Source organism: Salvelinus fontinalis, chromosome 31 (assembly GCF_029448725.1).
Source record: "Salvelinus fontinalis isolate EN_2023a chromosome 31, ASM2944872v1, whole genome shotgun sequence".
NCBI classification, from domain to species: Eukaryota; Metazoa; Chordata; class Actinopteri; order Salmoniformes; family Salmonidae; genus Salvelinus; species Salvelinus fontinalis.
The window spans coordinates 18194814-18212468 of record NC_074695.1 but is presented as its reverse complement, the minus strand read 5'-3'; the positions used below and the strand labels follow the sequence as shown (position 1 = coordinate 18212468).

Genomic DNA, 17655 nt, shown 5'->3' with positions numbered 1-17655 from the left:
CGCTCATGTGGGTTTTGTGGTGTTACTGACGATTTTTACACATGATCGTAAAATAGGAAAGGCACACAGAAAATTTATAGACTTGTCGTACAGTCTATAAATATGCTGATTGCTAGTCTTTGTTGCAATTTACCGTCGTGGAAATTCGAGCTGCTGTTATAGACATATTTCAACAACAAAAACACAGAAAATAACTATAAAAACCTCACTATACTAGGCTACTATTATAATACTGCTTCTGATGTAGGCCTATAATTGCTAATTATAACAATATTATTACAATAATTATTCTTCTCGAATTATAATATTATTATTAGGATATAGTATTAATGTTAAAATTTGTATTAGGGTAATTGATTATTGAAGCCTTTAGTGTTATTTGTCAATAAATTGAAATAAATACTTTCTTTATTTGTTCATTTTACTTGTTTGAAGATGTTTTCTTTTTAAAGTGGTTTGATACGGAAATGTGTCATATTCTATTAAGTATATATATGGTGGCTAATACAAGTTTATGGTGCATGGTCCACGCCTCTCCACAGGAAAACTAGGCCACGCCACTGGCGTAAAAACAGTGGCAAAGAAGTGCGCTTAACTTTAAAAGTGTGATGTTTTCAAATGTTAGTCCGAATGTTAATTGAGCATCAATGTTGGTGCACATATACAGAATCAACCTAATCGATTTGCTAGCAGTTGTTAACAGTTTACAATCATGCATAATGAATCCATAACATGTATACAAAACAGCTTTAGTGTGTTAACAAATATTAGGCTAATGTTCTACTAATGTAAATGTCATAAAATGTGTAAATGGGACATTTAGGTAAAGGAATGTACAAATGCAAAAAAGACCTATCCTAGAAATAGCCTACAATTACTAGGCTATACACACAACACAAGCGCATGAAAGGTTAAATAGGCATAATCTATGTATCCTGTACCCAGTTCTACATTTTCTTAAAAATGTGATGAACGACCGAAGCAGCATTTCTTTCATCAGTAGACCTACAGGCATACGCCTAGCCTACTCCCTGTTTTTGCATCACGCAAATTCACAGCACGGAGGCACTAGCGGTACAGGCCCAAAGAGTCGGTCAACAGCGGCATCTAGTGTTAAGGTCGATCACCAACATTCAACTGCACCATGCATGGTTTTATCAAACCCACATATATTACAGGAGGGAAAAAATGCAGTTGACGACATAACAAATGTGTTGAATATATATTTCACGATCCGTCAAATAAACTATATTAGTAGGCTTCCTACGTTTAGCGTCTGCTTTTATTTCAGTAGACTCAGGATATTTGTTGCTTTTCATGATACTGTCCTATGGGTTGTCTGCTAACCACTATAGATACATGTACATTGTCCAATGCGAATATGCTGCTTTTGACGTTGGTTTCTTCTTGCGGTCAGATAGCCTAGGTCTACTCTGACCTGCTCAGAAAGGGAGCTGCCCTTAGAGGTTGGCAAATGTAGCCTAGGGGCGCGTTGGGCCAGTAACTAAAAGGTTGCTGGATCGAATTCCCGAGCTGACAAGGTAAAACACTGTCGTTCTGCTCCTGAACAAGGCAGTTAACCCACTGTTCCCCAATAGGCCGTCATTGTAAATAATAATTTGTTCTTAACTGACCGGCCTAGTTAAATTAAGGTTAAATAAAACTATTTTTTAAAGTCAGCGGCATGTTTGCGGTGGGCCCAACAGACAAACTAGCTGCAGCAAGCCCCCTTTGAACGAGCCCAACATCACACACCGTCCCACCATTAAAACCATAAAGTCATTTAGGCCAGACGTCTAGCCAGTTAGTCGGGTTTGCTTTGTTCGTCTGCATTTCAGACAAGCAACTGAGTTCTAGCAGGGCTGTAAACGCAGCATTTTTGTCCTGTGCGGAAATGCACTGGATTGGGCTTTGAAATTACAGCATCCTATCCGTATTGTTCGACACCACAAAAAGGCTATTTAGGCCAAGACCCAGTAAACAAATGCCAGACATGGGAATTTATTTTCACGTTAGAACATTTTAATTTCGTTACCTTTCAAATAGGTCCAATGGCTCGAAATGTGTTTCTAACTGTAATTTAGTTGAGGTAAAAATATTTCTTTTTTCTTTTTCTTATCAGCAAGTTGACTGAAAGAAGGTTTAGGTTTTAATCCAGGATCTCAGTCGCACGATTCTTACAGGCCCTAAACTTTTCCCTTAGCTTTACAAACACGTAACGTTATAGGGCCTTATTCAATTTAGAAAATGTGGCAAATTGTTAAAGGTTAAAGATATAATAATATCTTAACCAGCAGCTGTTAGTATTCCTGTTTTGAAAAAGTATTTCAAGTGACACAGATATGATAGGTCTGTGATGACACACTGGTTTATTTGTCAAATTTGCATATGAAGTTGACAACCACATTTCGGTTGTTTGTCTGCCATTTTTTTCACGAAATAAATGTATATATTTTTCCAAGTTATGAGTAATGACGGTATCTAATTTGTTCAATAAAACATTTGACTACTAAATGTTGATTTATATGTCTTTGATGTTTACAATTAGACCTAAATGTGGTTGTTTGTGGATACTTGTGGTGGCCTGTGCATACCTAGTGGACTTGTAAACATATAGTAATGCATTCAAATATAAGTTGTGTCACAACAGCATATAAAAGGAGTGCACAAAAGTTTCGTTAAATTAAATTTAGTTACGTCATTGTGGTGTTGGCCTACTCGAAATAATCACCCATTTACGGGCGCGCGTGGTAGCCCCAAGAGTCTGCCTAGCCTGGAAATGCTAACAGAAGATTAGGAAACGTTCCATCTGCTTCCAATATTCCACTTGCGGGGAAATTGGGCTATTTAACGTATTAAAGCTGTTTCTCTCCAGATTAACAGAAATCTGGTTTGTGTGCATTTGTGTTGACATCATTAATACACTGGCTTGGTCTATTTGAAGCGCCTCAAATGTGTGCTCTACGTCGCAATATTTAGTTTTACATTGGTTTGCATGGGTAGTAAGACTATATGCATATCTACGTCTGTTTTGTTAAGAGACATTGCTTGAAAATACAGAAAACACAAGAGCCTCATGATAATTTTTATATTTGAGTAGGTCTATATCTACACTTTCTATAATGAATGGCACGTGTCTATACAATCAAAATAATACGAAACGCACAAATAGGTACACCGAACGGATACGTTACCACATATACACAAGACAGACAAACATTTGTTAAGAGTGCAGATGTTCTCTTTCTGTACAAAATATGCCACAACACCTGCATAACATTCACAAGAAACACACATGTAAGGAATATTCGCACGGACATCATAAATTATGGAGGGTAGAAATTAAAATCATTCCAGTGTTCCATTCCTTATACTTCGGGACAGTTATACATTTGTTCAAAATATGTTTAATTAAAATGTCCCTTGTGTAAGTAAACATATAGGCCTACAGGTATCTTCACAAGTGCAAATGTTTTCTTTCCTTAAAGGTCATTTTAAACCTGGACAAGGAAAGGTGCATGTGGAGAAACAAAAAATATTTAGCATCAAACATGGAAGGTGGGGTTAATAAAAAAACATAAACAAAAACAACATCCAACACAAAATCCAACATTAAGAAGGGGGCGTCATGTATTTTGGTTTATCTTTGTTGTTATCCATGGCAATAGTGGTTATTTTACTGTTGTCTGATTCTTGTTTTTGTCCTTTGTCGTTGTTGTAACCATTCCTTTATTATTGTTCTTTGTTGCGGTCAGTTTTTTCCTTGTTCATTTTCTTCATCTTCATGCGCCGGTTCTGGAACCAGATTTTGACCTGCCTCTCCGTGAGGTTGAGGACTCTTGCCATCTCGTATCGACGGTCTCTGGTTAGGTACATATTGAACAAAAACTCCTTTTCAAGTTCGAGAGTCTGGTATTTTGAATAAGGGCACCGCTTCTTCCTTGTTGAACGCGCGTGAATCCAGTTTGCAACTGGGTTATCTGAAAATCAACACATAAAAACAGATAACACATTATCAGTCAGCAATAATATCAAACTTGAAGCTATGACGCATGATAAGGCCTTGTACTTTTCCAAAAGCTATGCTAGATCTCAGAGGTAGTGGTCCCTCAAATCTATTAGTAAATATAATGCTGTAGGAAACAAACGTCCAATTTAGTGATGCTCTTCCAGCTTTTCCTTTTCTTGGACTTCTGAGAAATGCCATCGTAAAATACTCAATGCCTATTCGCTTTATAGGCCCATAAAAACGGCCTGTATTTCAAGCCTTTACATGTCAGTGAAAGTCCCTCGAATATGTTGCAAACATTCCTCAACTGTTGGAGTTATATCGACATTTGGTTTGGAATGGAAAAAGAGTATGTAGGATGACAACAGACAACATAGACTTACGCTACACCGCGTGTTCATGTGTTGCCATGCTACTGCAGTTCCTTATCAGGGTTTATCTTCGGTGTTTTTCTAGGGAGGGTCCAGTTTTACTGGATATACTTGACATAGCAACATAATATCTCTTTAAAATATAATTGTAGTTTATTTACTAGTAGACTATGGGGGATATAGCGGCATAGTCTACTAGCATTGTAAAATAGTAGCATAAACCATAGTGGCCATACAACATGGTTTATAATGATTATTAATATTGACAGTCCCAATTCTTGGGCAAAAAGTATTTGCCATCTAAAACACCAAAACAGATTTGCTGAGATGCGGGCATGTTGCAGAGTCCCTAAAATTTACAACGTCCATAGGTTTTTCAAGTAGTCCTATTTTATAACCCGCTCTTCGTTTTATAGCCCAATCCAACTAGCGTTTGTCTCTTTACAGTCCCTCAAGGTAGACCCCCTAGCCGAGTAGATTCAGTCGAGGAAAGAAAAGGGGATGAAATTGTGGCAGAGAGACGCCATAGCCTAGCTCTAAACCAAATTAAATGAACACAGACAGAATCCCATTTCCACTCCCATTCCCGGTTTTGAAGAAGGGGCTCGAACTTACTCGGGTCTAATTCTGGCTTCTCCTCTTTATGCTTCCCGAAAGCCAAAGGCTCGGTCTCGGGAGAAGGGATGTTAGGTTGGGTCTTTTCTCGGATGTCAGCGGTGGTGCAATATATATAATCCGTGTAGGTGCGTCCGTTGGAGGCGAGGCAGTCACTGGCTCGATGCTCCTGGAAGGCGTCGGGCTTCAGCCCATAGTGTCTGGCGTTGGCAGGGTAGCCTGGAAAGGACATTGCCCCCGAGATCGGCTCCAGCCATGACCGCACATACCTTGAGTCCGTTCCTAGATGAGGTTGATGGCTGTATGGATGGTAAACCACTGAGGACTGGGAGTGAACAGGGGTCCAGGATGTAGTGAAAACGGATGGTTTAGAGGCAAAGCTGCAGGAGGGATAGTCACCACACTCCGATACGAGGGACGTCGGACGAGGGCCGGTAGGGTGCGAACCAGAAGCCGAGAATCGAGCCGCAAGAACATCCTCGCTTTCGTGGTTTATCAAGGAATCTACATAATAATTACTTAAGGGACCCGTGGCCGACATGTCGATGCTGCCCGTCTATTTTACATGCATCCGATAATTTTTTGGAGTGTATGTGTACTTTTTTATCTACCCATAGAACAATCAAGGCAGGTAATTATTTCTCAAAGCTTCCCCGGCTGCTATTGGCTGCCGAAGCAACACGTGATTATATTTACCCCCACAAAAATTGCACTGTGGATCAATGCGCGAGTTATCCTGGCATAGCATTGCACTAGACATGGATTATAGAATCATATTCAGATGTTTTTTTTCCTGGATGCATAAGAGGTAAATTCAACAGTATTATGTTCTGACGTTGATCAAATAGCAGCAAAAATTAGTAGAATATGTGAAACTAGTCGTCAAACTATGAAATCGTAGGCACTATTTGCTGATGTAATCAATCTCTGTCTAATGTCTCCGTAGTCCAGGTTTATGCGCGTATAGACATAGTTCAGTAGTAAAATGGATCATTTAACTCACTCTCTAACACATTAGGCTTTGAATTATTCTGCGTTGTTCATTGTATAACGGTATTTATCTTTTCATTTGGAGAAAATATAGTCTACTTGATTTTATGGGCAGCCTGCATAGATAATGTTGTACATTCTATCCTACTATCATTGCACCAAAATGTATATACAAGAAAAAAGTTTGCACAGACAACAAAGAAGCAGAAGTGGGATATTTTTCCCCCCCAAATGATGTTTGGATAGATAGAGGAAAGAGTTACTACTACGATGCTTGAAACATGGCCAACTACAGCGGCTATATTCGGCAAGTGGCAGTGCACGTTTTTATGCCCTTCAATAAATGTTTACGAGGATCATTTGATTGTTCATAAACGTGTCGTTAATAAAACTACAGTCGAGTTCCTAGCTTAACATAAAACCACCACTGGAACAGTGAGGACAGACAGCCACGACGGGGACTAAGGGAATGTTGTGCTGCAGGGAAGAATCAGGCTAGAGATGTAGGCTTGCAACAGGAGGAATACACGTTCATGTTTTGTGAGACTAATATGGCATACACTGATCTATGATCCGAGAATAAGCCTTTGTCTTGTCATATATGCCTAGAGAAGAAGTCTGCGAATATTATAATGCCTAGAGAAGAAGTCTGCGAATATTATAATAGCGCAGCTAAACATATTAATCAAGTCAAATGAAATTGTATTTGTCCAGTAATTTGTTTTAGCAGGTGCAGCGAAATGCTTATGTTTCTCCAACAGTGCAGTAATACTTAAAAAAACAAAAGGTGCATTTCTGTATTTCGAATGTGTATCTTCTCATCTCAGCCATGTATAGGCCTATCTAAAAATAACATGTAACATCAAAAGGTTATTTGTCACATGCTTCGTAAACAACAGGTGTAGACTAACAGTGAATTACTTACTTACGGGTCCTTTTCCAACCAGGCAGACTTAAAGATAAAGATACAACAACAACAAAAATAGTGACACGAGGACTATATAAGGTTAATTCAGATTAACTGCGATAACGACGACGGACTTTACTCTAAGGGATAGTGCGTAGTTAGTGGATAAGGGTTGACATTGGGGATACATGTTGTAGTTCGTTGTATGCATGCTATGGTAAGATACATACTTTAATAATCAAAATATTACATTTGAGCTTTTGCAGTCTAAACGAATAACAGACAACAATGCACAATGTTGCCTCCAAAATGACAAAATAGACATAGCCTATTATGTAACTTTTGAAGAGTAGATTTTTATTAGATTCGTCAAGGGGACTATAACTGATGGCCCCTTCGACTGTATCTTATTTTTTAATTTGACAACTGCTAGTGTGAAGTCATTGAGTTGGTGACCTGCAAGATCAAGGGAGGTCATTCGTTTTTGCTTTAAACTGAATAAATGTATGCAAACTTACATTTCACAATGTGATTATTTAATTATCTCACTAACTACTGCACAATTTGAACTTCCTGTAATGAAAACATGTATATGCTGTACAGCAGGCAAATAGAAACTATTTTACTCAAATTAAAAAGCATAAACCTTGAGCTCACTAACGTTGAGTATTTTCTCATACACAGTTAACATTCAGGCCCAATGAGAGCACAAGCCTATTTTAACCCTAGGGGTTTCCCTTGATATCAACACCATGAAATCCTAAATATAGCGTATCTATTAAAGCCAAGGTAATCTTTCATTAACAAAAGTCTAAAATACATCTATCTGTCATACTGTACCAAACCAATGCGTAATGCACGCTCTATCATTTTACGCATAAAAGGCAGCTGGTACTAATGAAACTAATGAACTATTCACAATAATATCTACTAATATATATATTTATATGTGGTTAGGATCAGATCAGTTATATTACAGCTGGTCGGCATTTTGCAACACGTTTTGACTAAACAGATCTTCCTCATACAGCCTTGGAAAAGGGTAGGCTATTGTTTAGTAATTTAATTTACAATTTTATTAGTAGAAATTACATTCATTTATTTAAAGGGATACTTCGGGATTTTGGCAATGAGGCCCTTTATATACGTCCCCAGAGTCAGATGAACTCGTGGATACCACTTTTATGTCTCTGTGTCCAGTATGAAGGAAGTTAAGAGGTAGTTTCACAATCCAATGCTAACTAGCGTTAGCGCAATGACTGGGAGTCTATGGGTATCTGCTAGCATGCTAGCTAATTATATCAGGAGACAAATATTAATTTGAGCATGGTTAAGCCCTTATTTTTGCCATTACTTTGCTGTCTTGTTATTTATATTTGAATGTATTTATTGTCCTAATGATTATTGATAATAAAATAAAATATCCAATGTATGTATCCTGGTTTTCATAATATTTTGTGGATACTAGGCTTATTTCCTTTTCTGTTATTGACCAATGTATGAAATACATTTCATGATATGATACGCAAGAGCAATCCGTATGCTGTGCGACCCAAAAGCGATCCTTTTTATTTGTCATTTGTTCTGGTTGAATCAAAAGAGTCTAACTAAATAGCCAAATATTTTGTATTTTCTCCATAGCCTACTTTATCATCACTAACAATGTTATTCTATCAAATTCCACTAATGTTGTACATGTATCTTGGACATTCAATATTAGGAAATGCTTTGAAATAATGTATTTACACTGACAGTCAACTTGTGGTTTGACATTTGTTTAGAGCAATGGCATTGGAATTCATTGTCCAAATATGGTGAATTATTTAGGGCGAGGCCTGCAGGAGATGAAAAGGTGCAGACTGTCACCGTAGACAACAATAGTGTCCAAAGGTGCTGTCGTCTCAGTGCAGGGGTCAGACTGCAATATATTGTTAGCAGTCGGATTCCCAACTCTTCATTCAGAAATGCTACAAGAGACGCTAATTAGAAATCCATATTTTTTGCGCATGCATGTTTCAGTCAATCAATAACCAAAACATAAGTATGTCCAAAACATAAAGCTACTGTTTACGATACATAGGCCTACTAGCTAGCCTACATAATAACGACCTTAAGTTGGTGATATCATTTCCAATAAATACGAAGGGAAACTGTAAAAAAAAAAAAAAGTCCCTTTCCGCTTTGTTAGTAGGCCTACTTTGCGCACTAATACGTTTAAATAAAAAATCATCAGAATCCATGGAACCATTCTTAATTTGAAATGTGATTAGATATAGACCTACTCTTAAATCATTTGGAAAGTTTTAAACGTCTTATGTAACCGTATATGGATCAAAGTCATTGTTGGAAACTATGATGGCAAATGTGTGGAGCTAAAATAATATACAAATCAGGAGAATAGTATACTGGCTAACTAGAATTTGAATCCACATTTTTCCATGAGTAAATTCTAGGTTTGATCTGAACCCTGCATCCATGTCGCATAACCGATTAAGATTATTCTGAATGAATTGTGAAAATATCGTATTACAAACAGTGATCAGTGTATTTACGTGCATTACTACGTGAAGGAACCTCAAGTAAATACTTGTTGTCATAGCCTATATGATACATATATTTGAACAAGGGACATGTTGTTGTATTGTCAAAAGCTCATTTGAATTGACAAATTAATAGGCCTATGAGACTGGGCTGCCTAGACAGTCCTAGCAAAATTCTTGCTTGAGAAATTGCCCTTGGCTAAGAAGATATTTTTGTTTATTTTTGACAATTTTAATTGAAAACAATCACATTAAGGAACTAAATTGCTACCCAGAAATAATTGTATATGAGATAAAAACGGCTGCATTGGAACTTTAAGGGCCTTTACGCCATACCCTAATGACATTGCTCATCCTAATATTTATATATTTTTTAATGCCATTATTTTTCTTTTAGATCTGTGTGTATTGTCGTGTATTGTTAGATATACTGCACTGTTGGAGCTAGAAACACAAGCATTTCCCTACACCCGCAACAACATCTGGTAAATATGTGTATGGACCAATAACATGTGATTTGATAACAAACTAGCACATTCTGAAGAGAGATATAGCTGGTTACTGTGGTGTAGATAGCTTATTTTTACTGCACAAAGTTATGCAGGTGGGGCGGCAGGTAGCCTAGTGGTTAGAGCGTTGGGCCCGAAAGGTAGCTGGATCGAATCCCTGAGCTAGGTAAACATCTGTCATTCTACCCCTGGACAAGGCAGTTAACCCAATGTTCCTCATTGTAAATAAGAATTTGTTATTAATTAAATAAAAAATGGTTGAATGCAAGCATTGTTGTAATGTTCATTAATTATATATTTTACAAACTGCTAAACAATATTAACAATATTTAAACAAATTATGATGTAATCAATGTGCTTGCACTGCGTGCCTGCTTGTAGTTTAAGGAATAAGGAAGGGGTTTTGATGGATCCATGTTGCATTTGAACATTTTACACAGGTTTAGGCATAGGCCTAATTGAACGTTTTACTGCAGTGGGCAGGGTCACAGAGTGTTTCTTGGCAGTCTTAAACAAATCTACTTTGAAACAAGTATACACCTCACACACATGGTTATGGGTTTAAAAAAAGAAGACACATGTACCATGTCAGATATAGTATTCCATTTTTAGTTTTGCATTCCAATATTTCACTTTATATACATCACAGAAGACTGAAAGATAACACAAACGCATGACATAGAAATAACGGATTTTCGGTGGCTTTAAAAAATATTATGGCGCCTTTTTTAAATAATGTTTATTAATTATGAAATTATGAAAATGATTGCCTATAGTGCCTGTATAGTGTATTACCTCCTCATAACTCTGATAATATTCGACAATTCATAAAATTAATAACGCATGGATACACACACGCATACGCACACGAACACACACACACACACACACACACACACACACACACACACACACGCTAAGGTTACACTAGGCTACTTGCCACTGTGATGCACCATTTCGTTTCAGAATATAGGCCCACCGCAAATGCTTGAATCCGGTACGAGATACCTCTGGTTATGCCTATTCAGATAGCAGTAATCATGCTCACATTTTGTTTTGCAATCACACAACAATCAGTACTATCCGCTCTCGCACGATCCAGCCTTACATCAGCCAGCATTAGGCCTACACATACCCAGACACCCGGATGGTTGTGACAATGAGTTACCCTTTATTAATAGTTAACAACTAGTACTTCCCTAGCCGCCCACAGACAGAGATACAGACCTAGTGGGCTGTAAAGACTTATATAACAAATACCTCCATTAGCCTAGCTATTCCCTTATTTTCTTCTTCCGTGCTCTACCTGTTTTAGAATTTTAAATGGGTTGTTCAAATGCCACTGTGCAGTTTCTGACAGCATGCTATTTGCTATTGAAATTGCTATTAATTTGAGAAAGAATAACTTGTGGACAAAAGAGGCAAAAGTATTATCCATGTAACGAGAACCTTTATAAAAAAAAGTTGCTACATACGTGCGTAATGGCTGTGCGTAATTGTGCACTAGCGCGAATTACGCACGTCTCAGGGTGTAAGCAATGTGTGTTTCCTGTGGGTGCTATTTGGAGTGGTGTAAACTCTTTGTGAGTGATGCATTCCAGGGGGAGACGCCTATTCACTAAACTGAATGAAAATGACTTTGGATTCCAGACGGTCTCTGCTAGTTTCACTTACTGCTGTGATGATGGGGGGTTGAGAAAACAAAACCGCGAAAGAACTTATAAACACTTTCTCTCCCAGAGAGGGGACTTTGACTGTGCCATGTAAAAAAGTTATTGGCTAAACATGAAATCGTTTCAACATTAAATCATTTTGTTGTGTATTATGAATACAATACAAAGTTGATATTCCAAATAAAAGGGATAATACATGTTTCTCGGCCACGTCTTGTCATTTGGGTCATGTGAATGAAATCAGTTAAATTATTACCACAAACATTTCAAATTAAATTAAATCAACCTATATGGCCCAACATTCCAATGCTCATAACTTGACATAACCTAGTTAGTTACATGCATGATTCATAAAGAATAATAACATAACAACTGCGAAATACAATTTGCCCACAAATGCACAAATGAAATAGGAACAGGACATAATACATAAAGAAATATGATGTAATATACCCAGCGTATTTCATCTATAGGCTAATCTACCCAGTTCCTTTCCATTGAATTAACATTTTATAAATTATTTGTTTTTTTTTTAATTCACGACTTCTTCCTCTGGACGCATTATAGTCTAAATCCAGTCTATGACCTAGTTTCTTGAATCAGAATACGTTTTGTCATTTGAGAAAGTTGAGGAAACGGAAACAATCAAAGGAATTATGACTGCAGATAGCCTAGTGGTTAGATCGTTGGACTAGTAACCGAAAGGTTGCTAGATCGAATCCCCGAGGTGACAAGGTAAAGCTCGGTCCTTCTGCCCCTGAACAAGGCAATTAACCCACTGTTCCTAGGCCGTCATTGAAAATAAGAATGTGTTCTTTAACTGACTTGCCTAGTTAAATAAGATAAAAATGTCATGGTAAATATATTATGACGATGGAGTCATTTCCCCTTGATTTTAACAGGTGGCAAATGCGTTACAGGTCAGCAAAACCTACGGGATATCCAAAGGTCCACTCAGTTAACCCAAACACACACACAGTGCCACAATCAGAAAAATACTGGACCATGTGTACCAACGAAAACTTATATTCAGAAGAAGATTAAAGAGCCCATATGAATGCAACATACATTGTTTCCAGCTTTAAGATCAATAACATTTTACACATTTTAGAGAAAAGAAAACTAAATTCTGTCAACATTTGGCTGGCTGATAGCCATGTGATCTTTAGATGGTGGCCGAACAAGCTAAGTCTGTAAAGGACATTCCCATCATTTCATAGTCTAGAAACCAAAACCCAACCGAAACCAAAATCAGGGGAAACCTAACCAAAAACCAGTAACACAATGATAAGGTAACAATAGCGGTCTAAAGTCTACCCCATGTTGTTTACAACCCATTCTCCATCTGAGTAGCTAAAGTACTTTTTACAGCCCGCCACAAACATGAGAGCCGGGGAGAAAAATTGTCCGTCCCGGCTATCAAAGCTCCAGTTCATTTACAATGCCATTTGCGATGGCTTCAGTCAGAGCCGAGGGTGTAATTTAAAGGAAAGTGTCGCCATTGATGAAGACGAACTGACGTAATCAAGGCAGTTTCTTGTTGCGGAGCCAGGAAGCGAATCCCAACAACATGAAACTACCTAAACCACGCTTCAGCTGCGCGAGACGTGGTGTTCCAACCAGAAGGGAAAGAAAACAAACAGCAAAATATTCAAAGCCAAGTAAGGATTTTATTGTCTGTCTACAATAACATAGCTATTACCCGAATTATATTCTTGTCTCTGTCATGCTATCCTAAATAGGCTTATCGTGTAAAATATGAATATAAGAATAATACATGGTGTCTAAAAACGGCTCAACCAATAAACGGGAAAGCTCGTTAGACATAATTCTGAAGAACATCAGAATATGTCATAAACAGTTCTAACGTCTCCAGAAATCGCAATCATGTAGACATAATAGACAAGACCAGTAGCAGCAATAACAAGAGCTGTCAACCAAGCGCCATTGGCAGAGCAACCGGCAGACATAGGCTACTTCATCTCCAAATCACAGCAGAATAAATATCTATTTGTGTCCTACCTTGCATTTCCTCACACACACTCTGTCGTGGTGGTCCTCATTTATCCATGCTGTTCTTGTTGTCGTTGTTATTGTTGTTGATAATCATCCATCTGTTTCCTTTCTTGCTGGGATGCAGTATCCTAAATAGAAGGCTGCAGCCTGCCTCCATAGCAGAGGGAGCCCGTCGAGCACATTCGTTCTATCCAGTAGGCATAGCAGACCCTCTCCTCTGTGTAGAGTAGCCTGTCCCTCCTCTCCTCCACACACCTTTAAACGATGCATCTTAACTGCAGCAGCCAGCTAGCACATTATATTTGCAGATCATAAAATCCACCCCTAGCTGGGCGCTTCTACCACGAGACGATCCTGACGTTAGAATTGTATGACCTTGACTTACTGTGCTCACCTGGATAATAATTAAATCAACGTAATGGTCTCCCTCCTATTAAAACGGCCATGATCTTCCCAATTTCTCTTATCCGCAGCCTCTCTCTCATTCCCTCTCTTTCTCTCTCTCTCTCTTAACATAGTGCCAAATTGATAATAAAGGGAAGGACAAACTATATTTTCTATAGGAATAAGGAATAATCAACGGGACAAATATGACGCGAGCAACAATGCGGATGCAAAAAGTCCAGTGCACGAATAGCCTATCACACATAGCAGCAGAAAACTAAAGACGACACGATGAAGCTAGGGAGTAAGGGGACATTGCTCAAGAACAAACAAAACAAAGTATTTTTTCATTCCAGCAGTTCTAAGCTGCTTGAGTGTTGGTGTTCATTACAGGCCTTCACTTATATTTTTGCTTTAGATGACAAGAGCAACCGCACCACTATTTCATGTTCATGTGTGGAAAGGCAAACTCAAGTGCTGAAGTCCTTCCTTCATAAAGTCGTGTACTCTTGGGTATCGTTGAAATATTGTCATTGTATGACGGAACACTGTTTGTGTGTGTGTGCGGTGTGTGTGTGCGGTGTGTGTGTGTGTGTGTGTGTGTGTGTGTGTGTGTGTGTGTGTGTGTGTGTGTGTGTGTGTGTGTGTGTGTGTGTGTGTGTGTGTGTGTGTGTGTGTGTGTGTGTGTAAATGTTTTATAGATAATATAATTTCAGGTGAAGTTGTAGGCCGCCATAAGATGATCGCGACCCCGACTTTCACTATTGAGTTTCTTGAGCTTCATCCTTCGGTTCTGGAACCAGATCTTTACCTGTCTATCGGTCAGATCGATACTCTTACTGATCTCCAGGCGGCGCTCGCGAGACAGATACATGTTAAACAAGAACTCCTTTTCCAGCTCGAGTGTCTGATGCTTCGTGTACGGGCATCTCTTCTTCCGTCCACTTTTGGCTTTTAACCAGTTTCCTGGAGAATTTTCCAATGTAAAATCATCTGTAGACATAAAAACATGGAAAAGGTGAGCATAGGCTTACTGAAGGTCTACTTCCATGTTCAAGACAGACTATATCAGAAATACTGCATTCCAATTGGTCTGCGTCAGGTCTGCACTGCCGCACCGCAATGTCTGGACGGTCTCTGCCAGTCTTAATCTCAAATGCACATTCAAGTTCTTGAGCTTGAATCAAATGTCCACGCTCTTTAAATACACGGGTTTAATAAGTATCTATTTTTGGACTTTCTTTGAACGCTTCGAACGAAAATACAAATAGTTTTAATTGAAACATCATATAGGCCTATTTATTTTGACGGGAATCTACAGGGTCTGTCCCTGTGCTATAGGCCTACAGACACTATACAAGCCCAGCCACCATATAGCCTTTATGTGGTTTGAAGCTATATGTGTACTATACAAGCCCAGCCACCATATAGCCTTTATGTGGTTTGAGGCTATATGTGTACTATACAAGCCCAGCCACCATATAGCCTTTATGTGGTTTGAGGCTATATGGGTACTATACAAGCCCAGCCACCATACAGCCTTTATGTGGTTTGAGGCTATATGGGTACTATACAAGCCCAGCCACCATACAGCCTTTATGTGGTTTGAAATTATATTGGAAATAGTTTCATAATTAATTACGCATATTCCATATTTCAGGGTACACGGATAGCATGTTTGGTTAGTCCTACTCTTCGATTGACTTAAACATGCCCAACCTTTTTAAACGATTGATGAAATGAATTCAAACAAAAGAGGAGAATATAAGAAGGGCATCTCTGGATCATCAACGGTCTTATTTCGCTCCTAAAAGACGACGCAAAGGGAATAATATAGGCTGAATGAATGGTTCATAATATCAAATGGAAGGCTACATTGTAGCGGTTAAAAATAACCCTATGTGTGGTGAATTTAGCCTACAAATAGAGGTACAGGAAAACAGTGCAGCAGCATAAATTAACTAAAAGTCAAATTTCAACTGGAATTTTATAGTTGTTTGGTTGAATCTTAGTTGTATAGTCATGATAATTATAATTATAAAAATACATTGATTCGTTAACAATATATATTCATAATTTTTCCTTCCTTGTATACGCTATCTTTCCACCATAATAATTAAAATGCCGTTTAAGCTTTTTTCTCAATCAAAGATCTCATGTAAGGTAAGTAGTATTACCTATCCATCTTTATGAATGTTATTTCAGTCTAAAAAGTCAATCGCAGGCCGTCACTGTTTTACCAAAAACAGTAATTATGGAAATTGAGGCGTGTGTGTGTCTGTCTGGTCTATCTGTTTTACGGTGCACGCGCGTTATGAGTGTGTGAGCTTGTTTATTTCAATGATAACTGCCCAACTCACCTTCGCACATTAAATAGAAAGGTGATAAGTGCCGTCGCCACAGTAACCCCTGCTAGGCCAGACCGTGAAATGCCTGTTCAGAATGTCTCCGATATATACATAGCGTAGATATACAGTAGCAAACCAACAATATAAAAACGCAAACACTGAATGACATGCATGCAGAAGATATTTTAGTATGCTCTCTAGCAGAGGCTTTATTGTAGGATTGTAAGTACATTGCACTGTGTGTGTGTTTGTGTTAGAGAGGGAGAGAGAGGGAGAGAGAGAGAGAGAGAGAGAGAGAGAGAGAGAGAGAGAGAGAGAGAGAGAGAGAAAGAGAGAGAGAGAGAGATAGGGAGAGGGAGAGAGAGAGAGAGAGAGAGAGAGTGGGGGGGAGCTTTCTGGATTACCTTTCAATTCGTCAGAGTTATCAGAACAACTGTCAGTCTTTGCTCTCTCTTCTTTCTTGCGCTTTCGCTGTTCTTCCTCTTCGAGGTCCGTTTCCTCGCTAACTTTTTCCTGCGTAGATTTGTTAACCGTTGATTCTCTTGGTGATTCAACAGATGTCGTCACCGGGGCCAAAGACGCAGAGCCTGTCCCGAACTGCGCCTCTCGCTGTCCCCTGCTCTCTCCGGGGTATACCCGTCTTACTCCTCCATAACATTCGGACACCTCCGAGACAGCGGTTTGGTCCGTCTGGCTGCTGCTATTGTTCCCAAGCCGAATGTAAGTAGCCGACTCTGTATTGTCCGTATTAGCCCTGCTGCTACTGTCACCCTGATACAGACAACAGAACGCCTCCTTTTTGACGTTGTCGATTGGAAACGAACACGGTTGTAAATTGGACTGGGCAACAGGTTGCTCCTCACTGTTAGTTTTAGGAACTGAGGTCCAAGTGCCCAGTTGGGATGACAGGTAAAGCGCATCTTGGTAGGAGCCGAGAGGGTGGCTACTCGGAGGAACCTCTTCTTTTTTGGGAAGGGGCGATCCAACTACTCCAAAATGTCTCATCATTGAGCATCCATACTCAGATGCAGCCGAGTGGATGTACATTCCTGGGTTGCTGCTGGAGTAGCCCTCGCCTCTATAGGAAGATGATGATCCTCCCATCAAAGAATCCATCAGGAAATGACCGGCAGCAATGTTATCCTGGCATGACATTATTTTTTATTGTTGGTGTTGTTGGTGTCTTTTGTGTTCCTGTGGTAACGGTTTTTCTCGAGGAGAATAAGGACAGTAGGACACTGACAACTTTTTGGAGCCAAAAATATCAGCAACATAATTATGGATTCTTGGAGC

The 17655-nt window shown here is 38.9% G+C and overlaps 2 protein-coding genes across 2 annotated transcripts; both read right to left on the bottom strand.

Moving 5' to 3' along the window:
* Nucleotides 1-1869: 1869 nt before the first annotated feature.
* LOC129829704 (homeobox protein Hox-C9-like) lies at nt 1870-5570 on the bottom strand. The gene is made up of 2 exons (XM_055891566.1): nt 4996-5570; nt 1870-3980 (listed from the first exon to the last, which is right to left on the bottom strand). Exons 1-2 carry the CDS (start codon nt 5534-5536, stop codon nt 3733-3735), a joined length of 789 nt encoding a protein of 262 aa, XP_055747541.1. The 5' UTR covers nt 5537-5570; the 3' UTR covers nt 1870-3732.
* A 9156-nt stretch (nt 5571-14726) lies between these two features.
* LOC129829360 (homeobox protein Hox-C10a-like) lies at nt 14727-17655 on the bottom strand. The gene is made up of 2 exons (XM_055891029.1): nt 16767-17655; nt 14727-15007 (listed from the first exon to the last, which is right to left on the bottom strand). Exons 1-2 carry the CDS (start codon nt 17515-17517, stop codon nt 14727-14729), a joined length of 1032 nt encoding a protein of 343 aa, XP_055747004.1. The 5' UTR covers nt 17518-17655.

Coding starts and splice junctions, on each gene's coding strand:
- LOC129829704 (XM_055891566.1), bottom strand. CDS start 5,536: ATGTCGGCCACGGGTCCCTTAAGTAATTATTATGTAGATTCCTTGATA. Junction 3,981..4,995: donor GAAGCCAGAATTAGACCCGA/GTAAGTTCGAGC, acceptor GTTGATTTTCAG/ATAACCCAGTTGCAAACTGG.
- LOC129829360 (XM_055891029.1), bottom strand. CDS start 17,517: ATGTCATGCCAGGATAACATTGCTGCCGGTCATTTCCTGATGGATTCT. Junction 15,008..16,766: donor TAACTCTGACGAATTGAAAG/GTAATCCAGAAA, acceptor TTATGTCTACAG/ATGATTTTACATTGGAAAAT.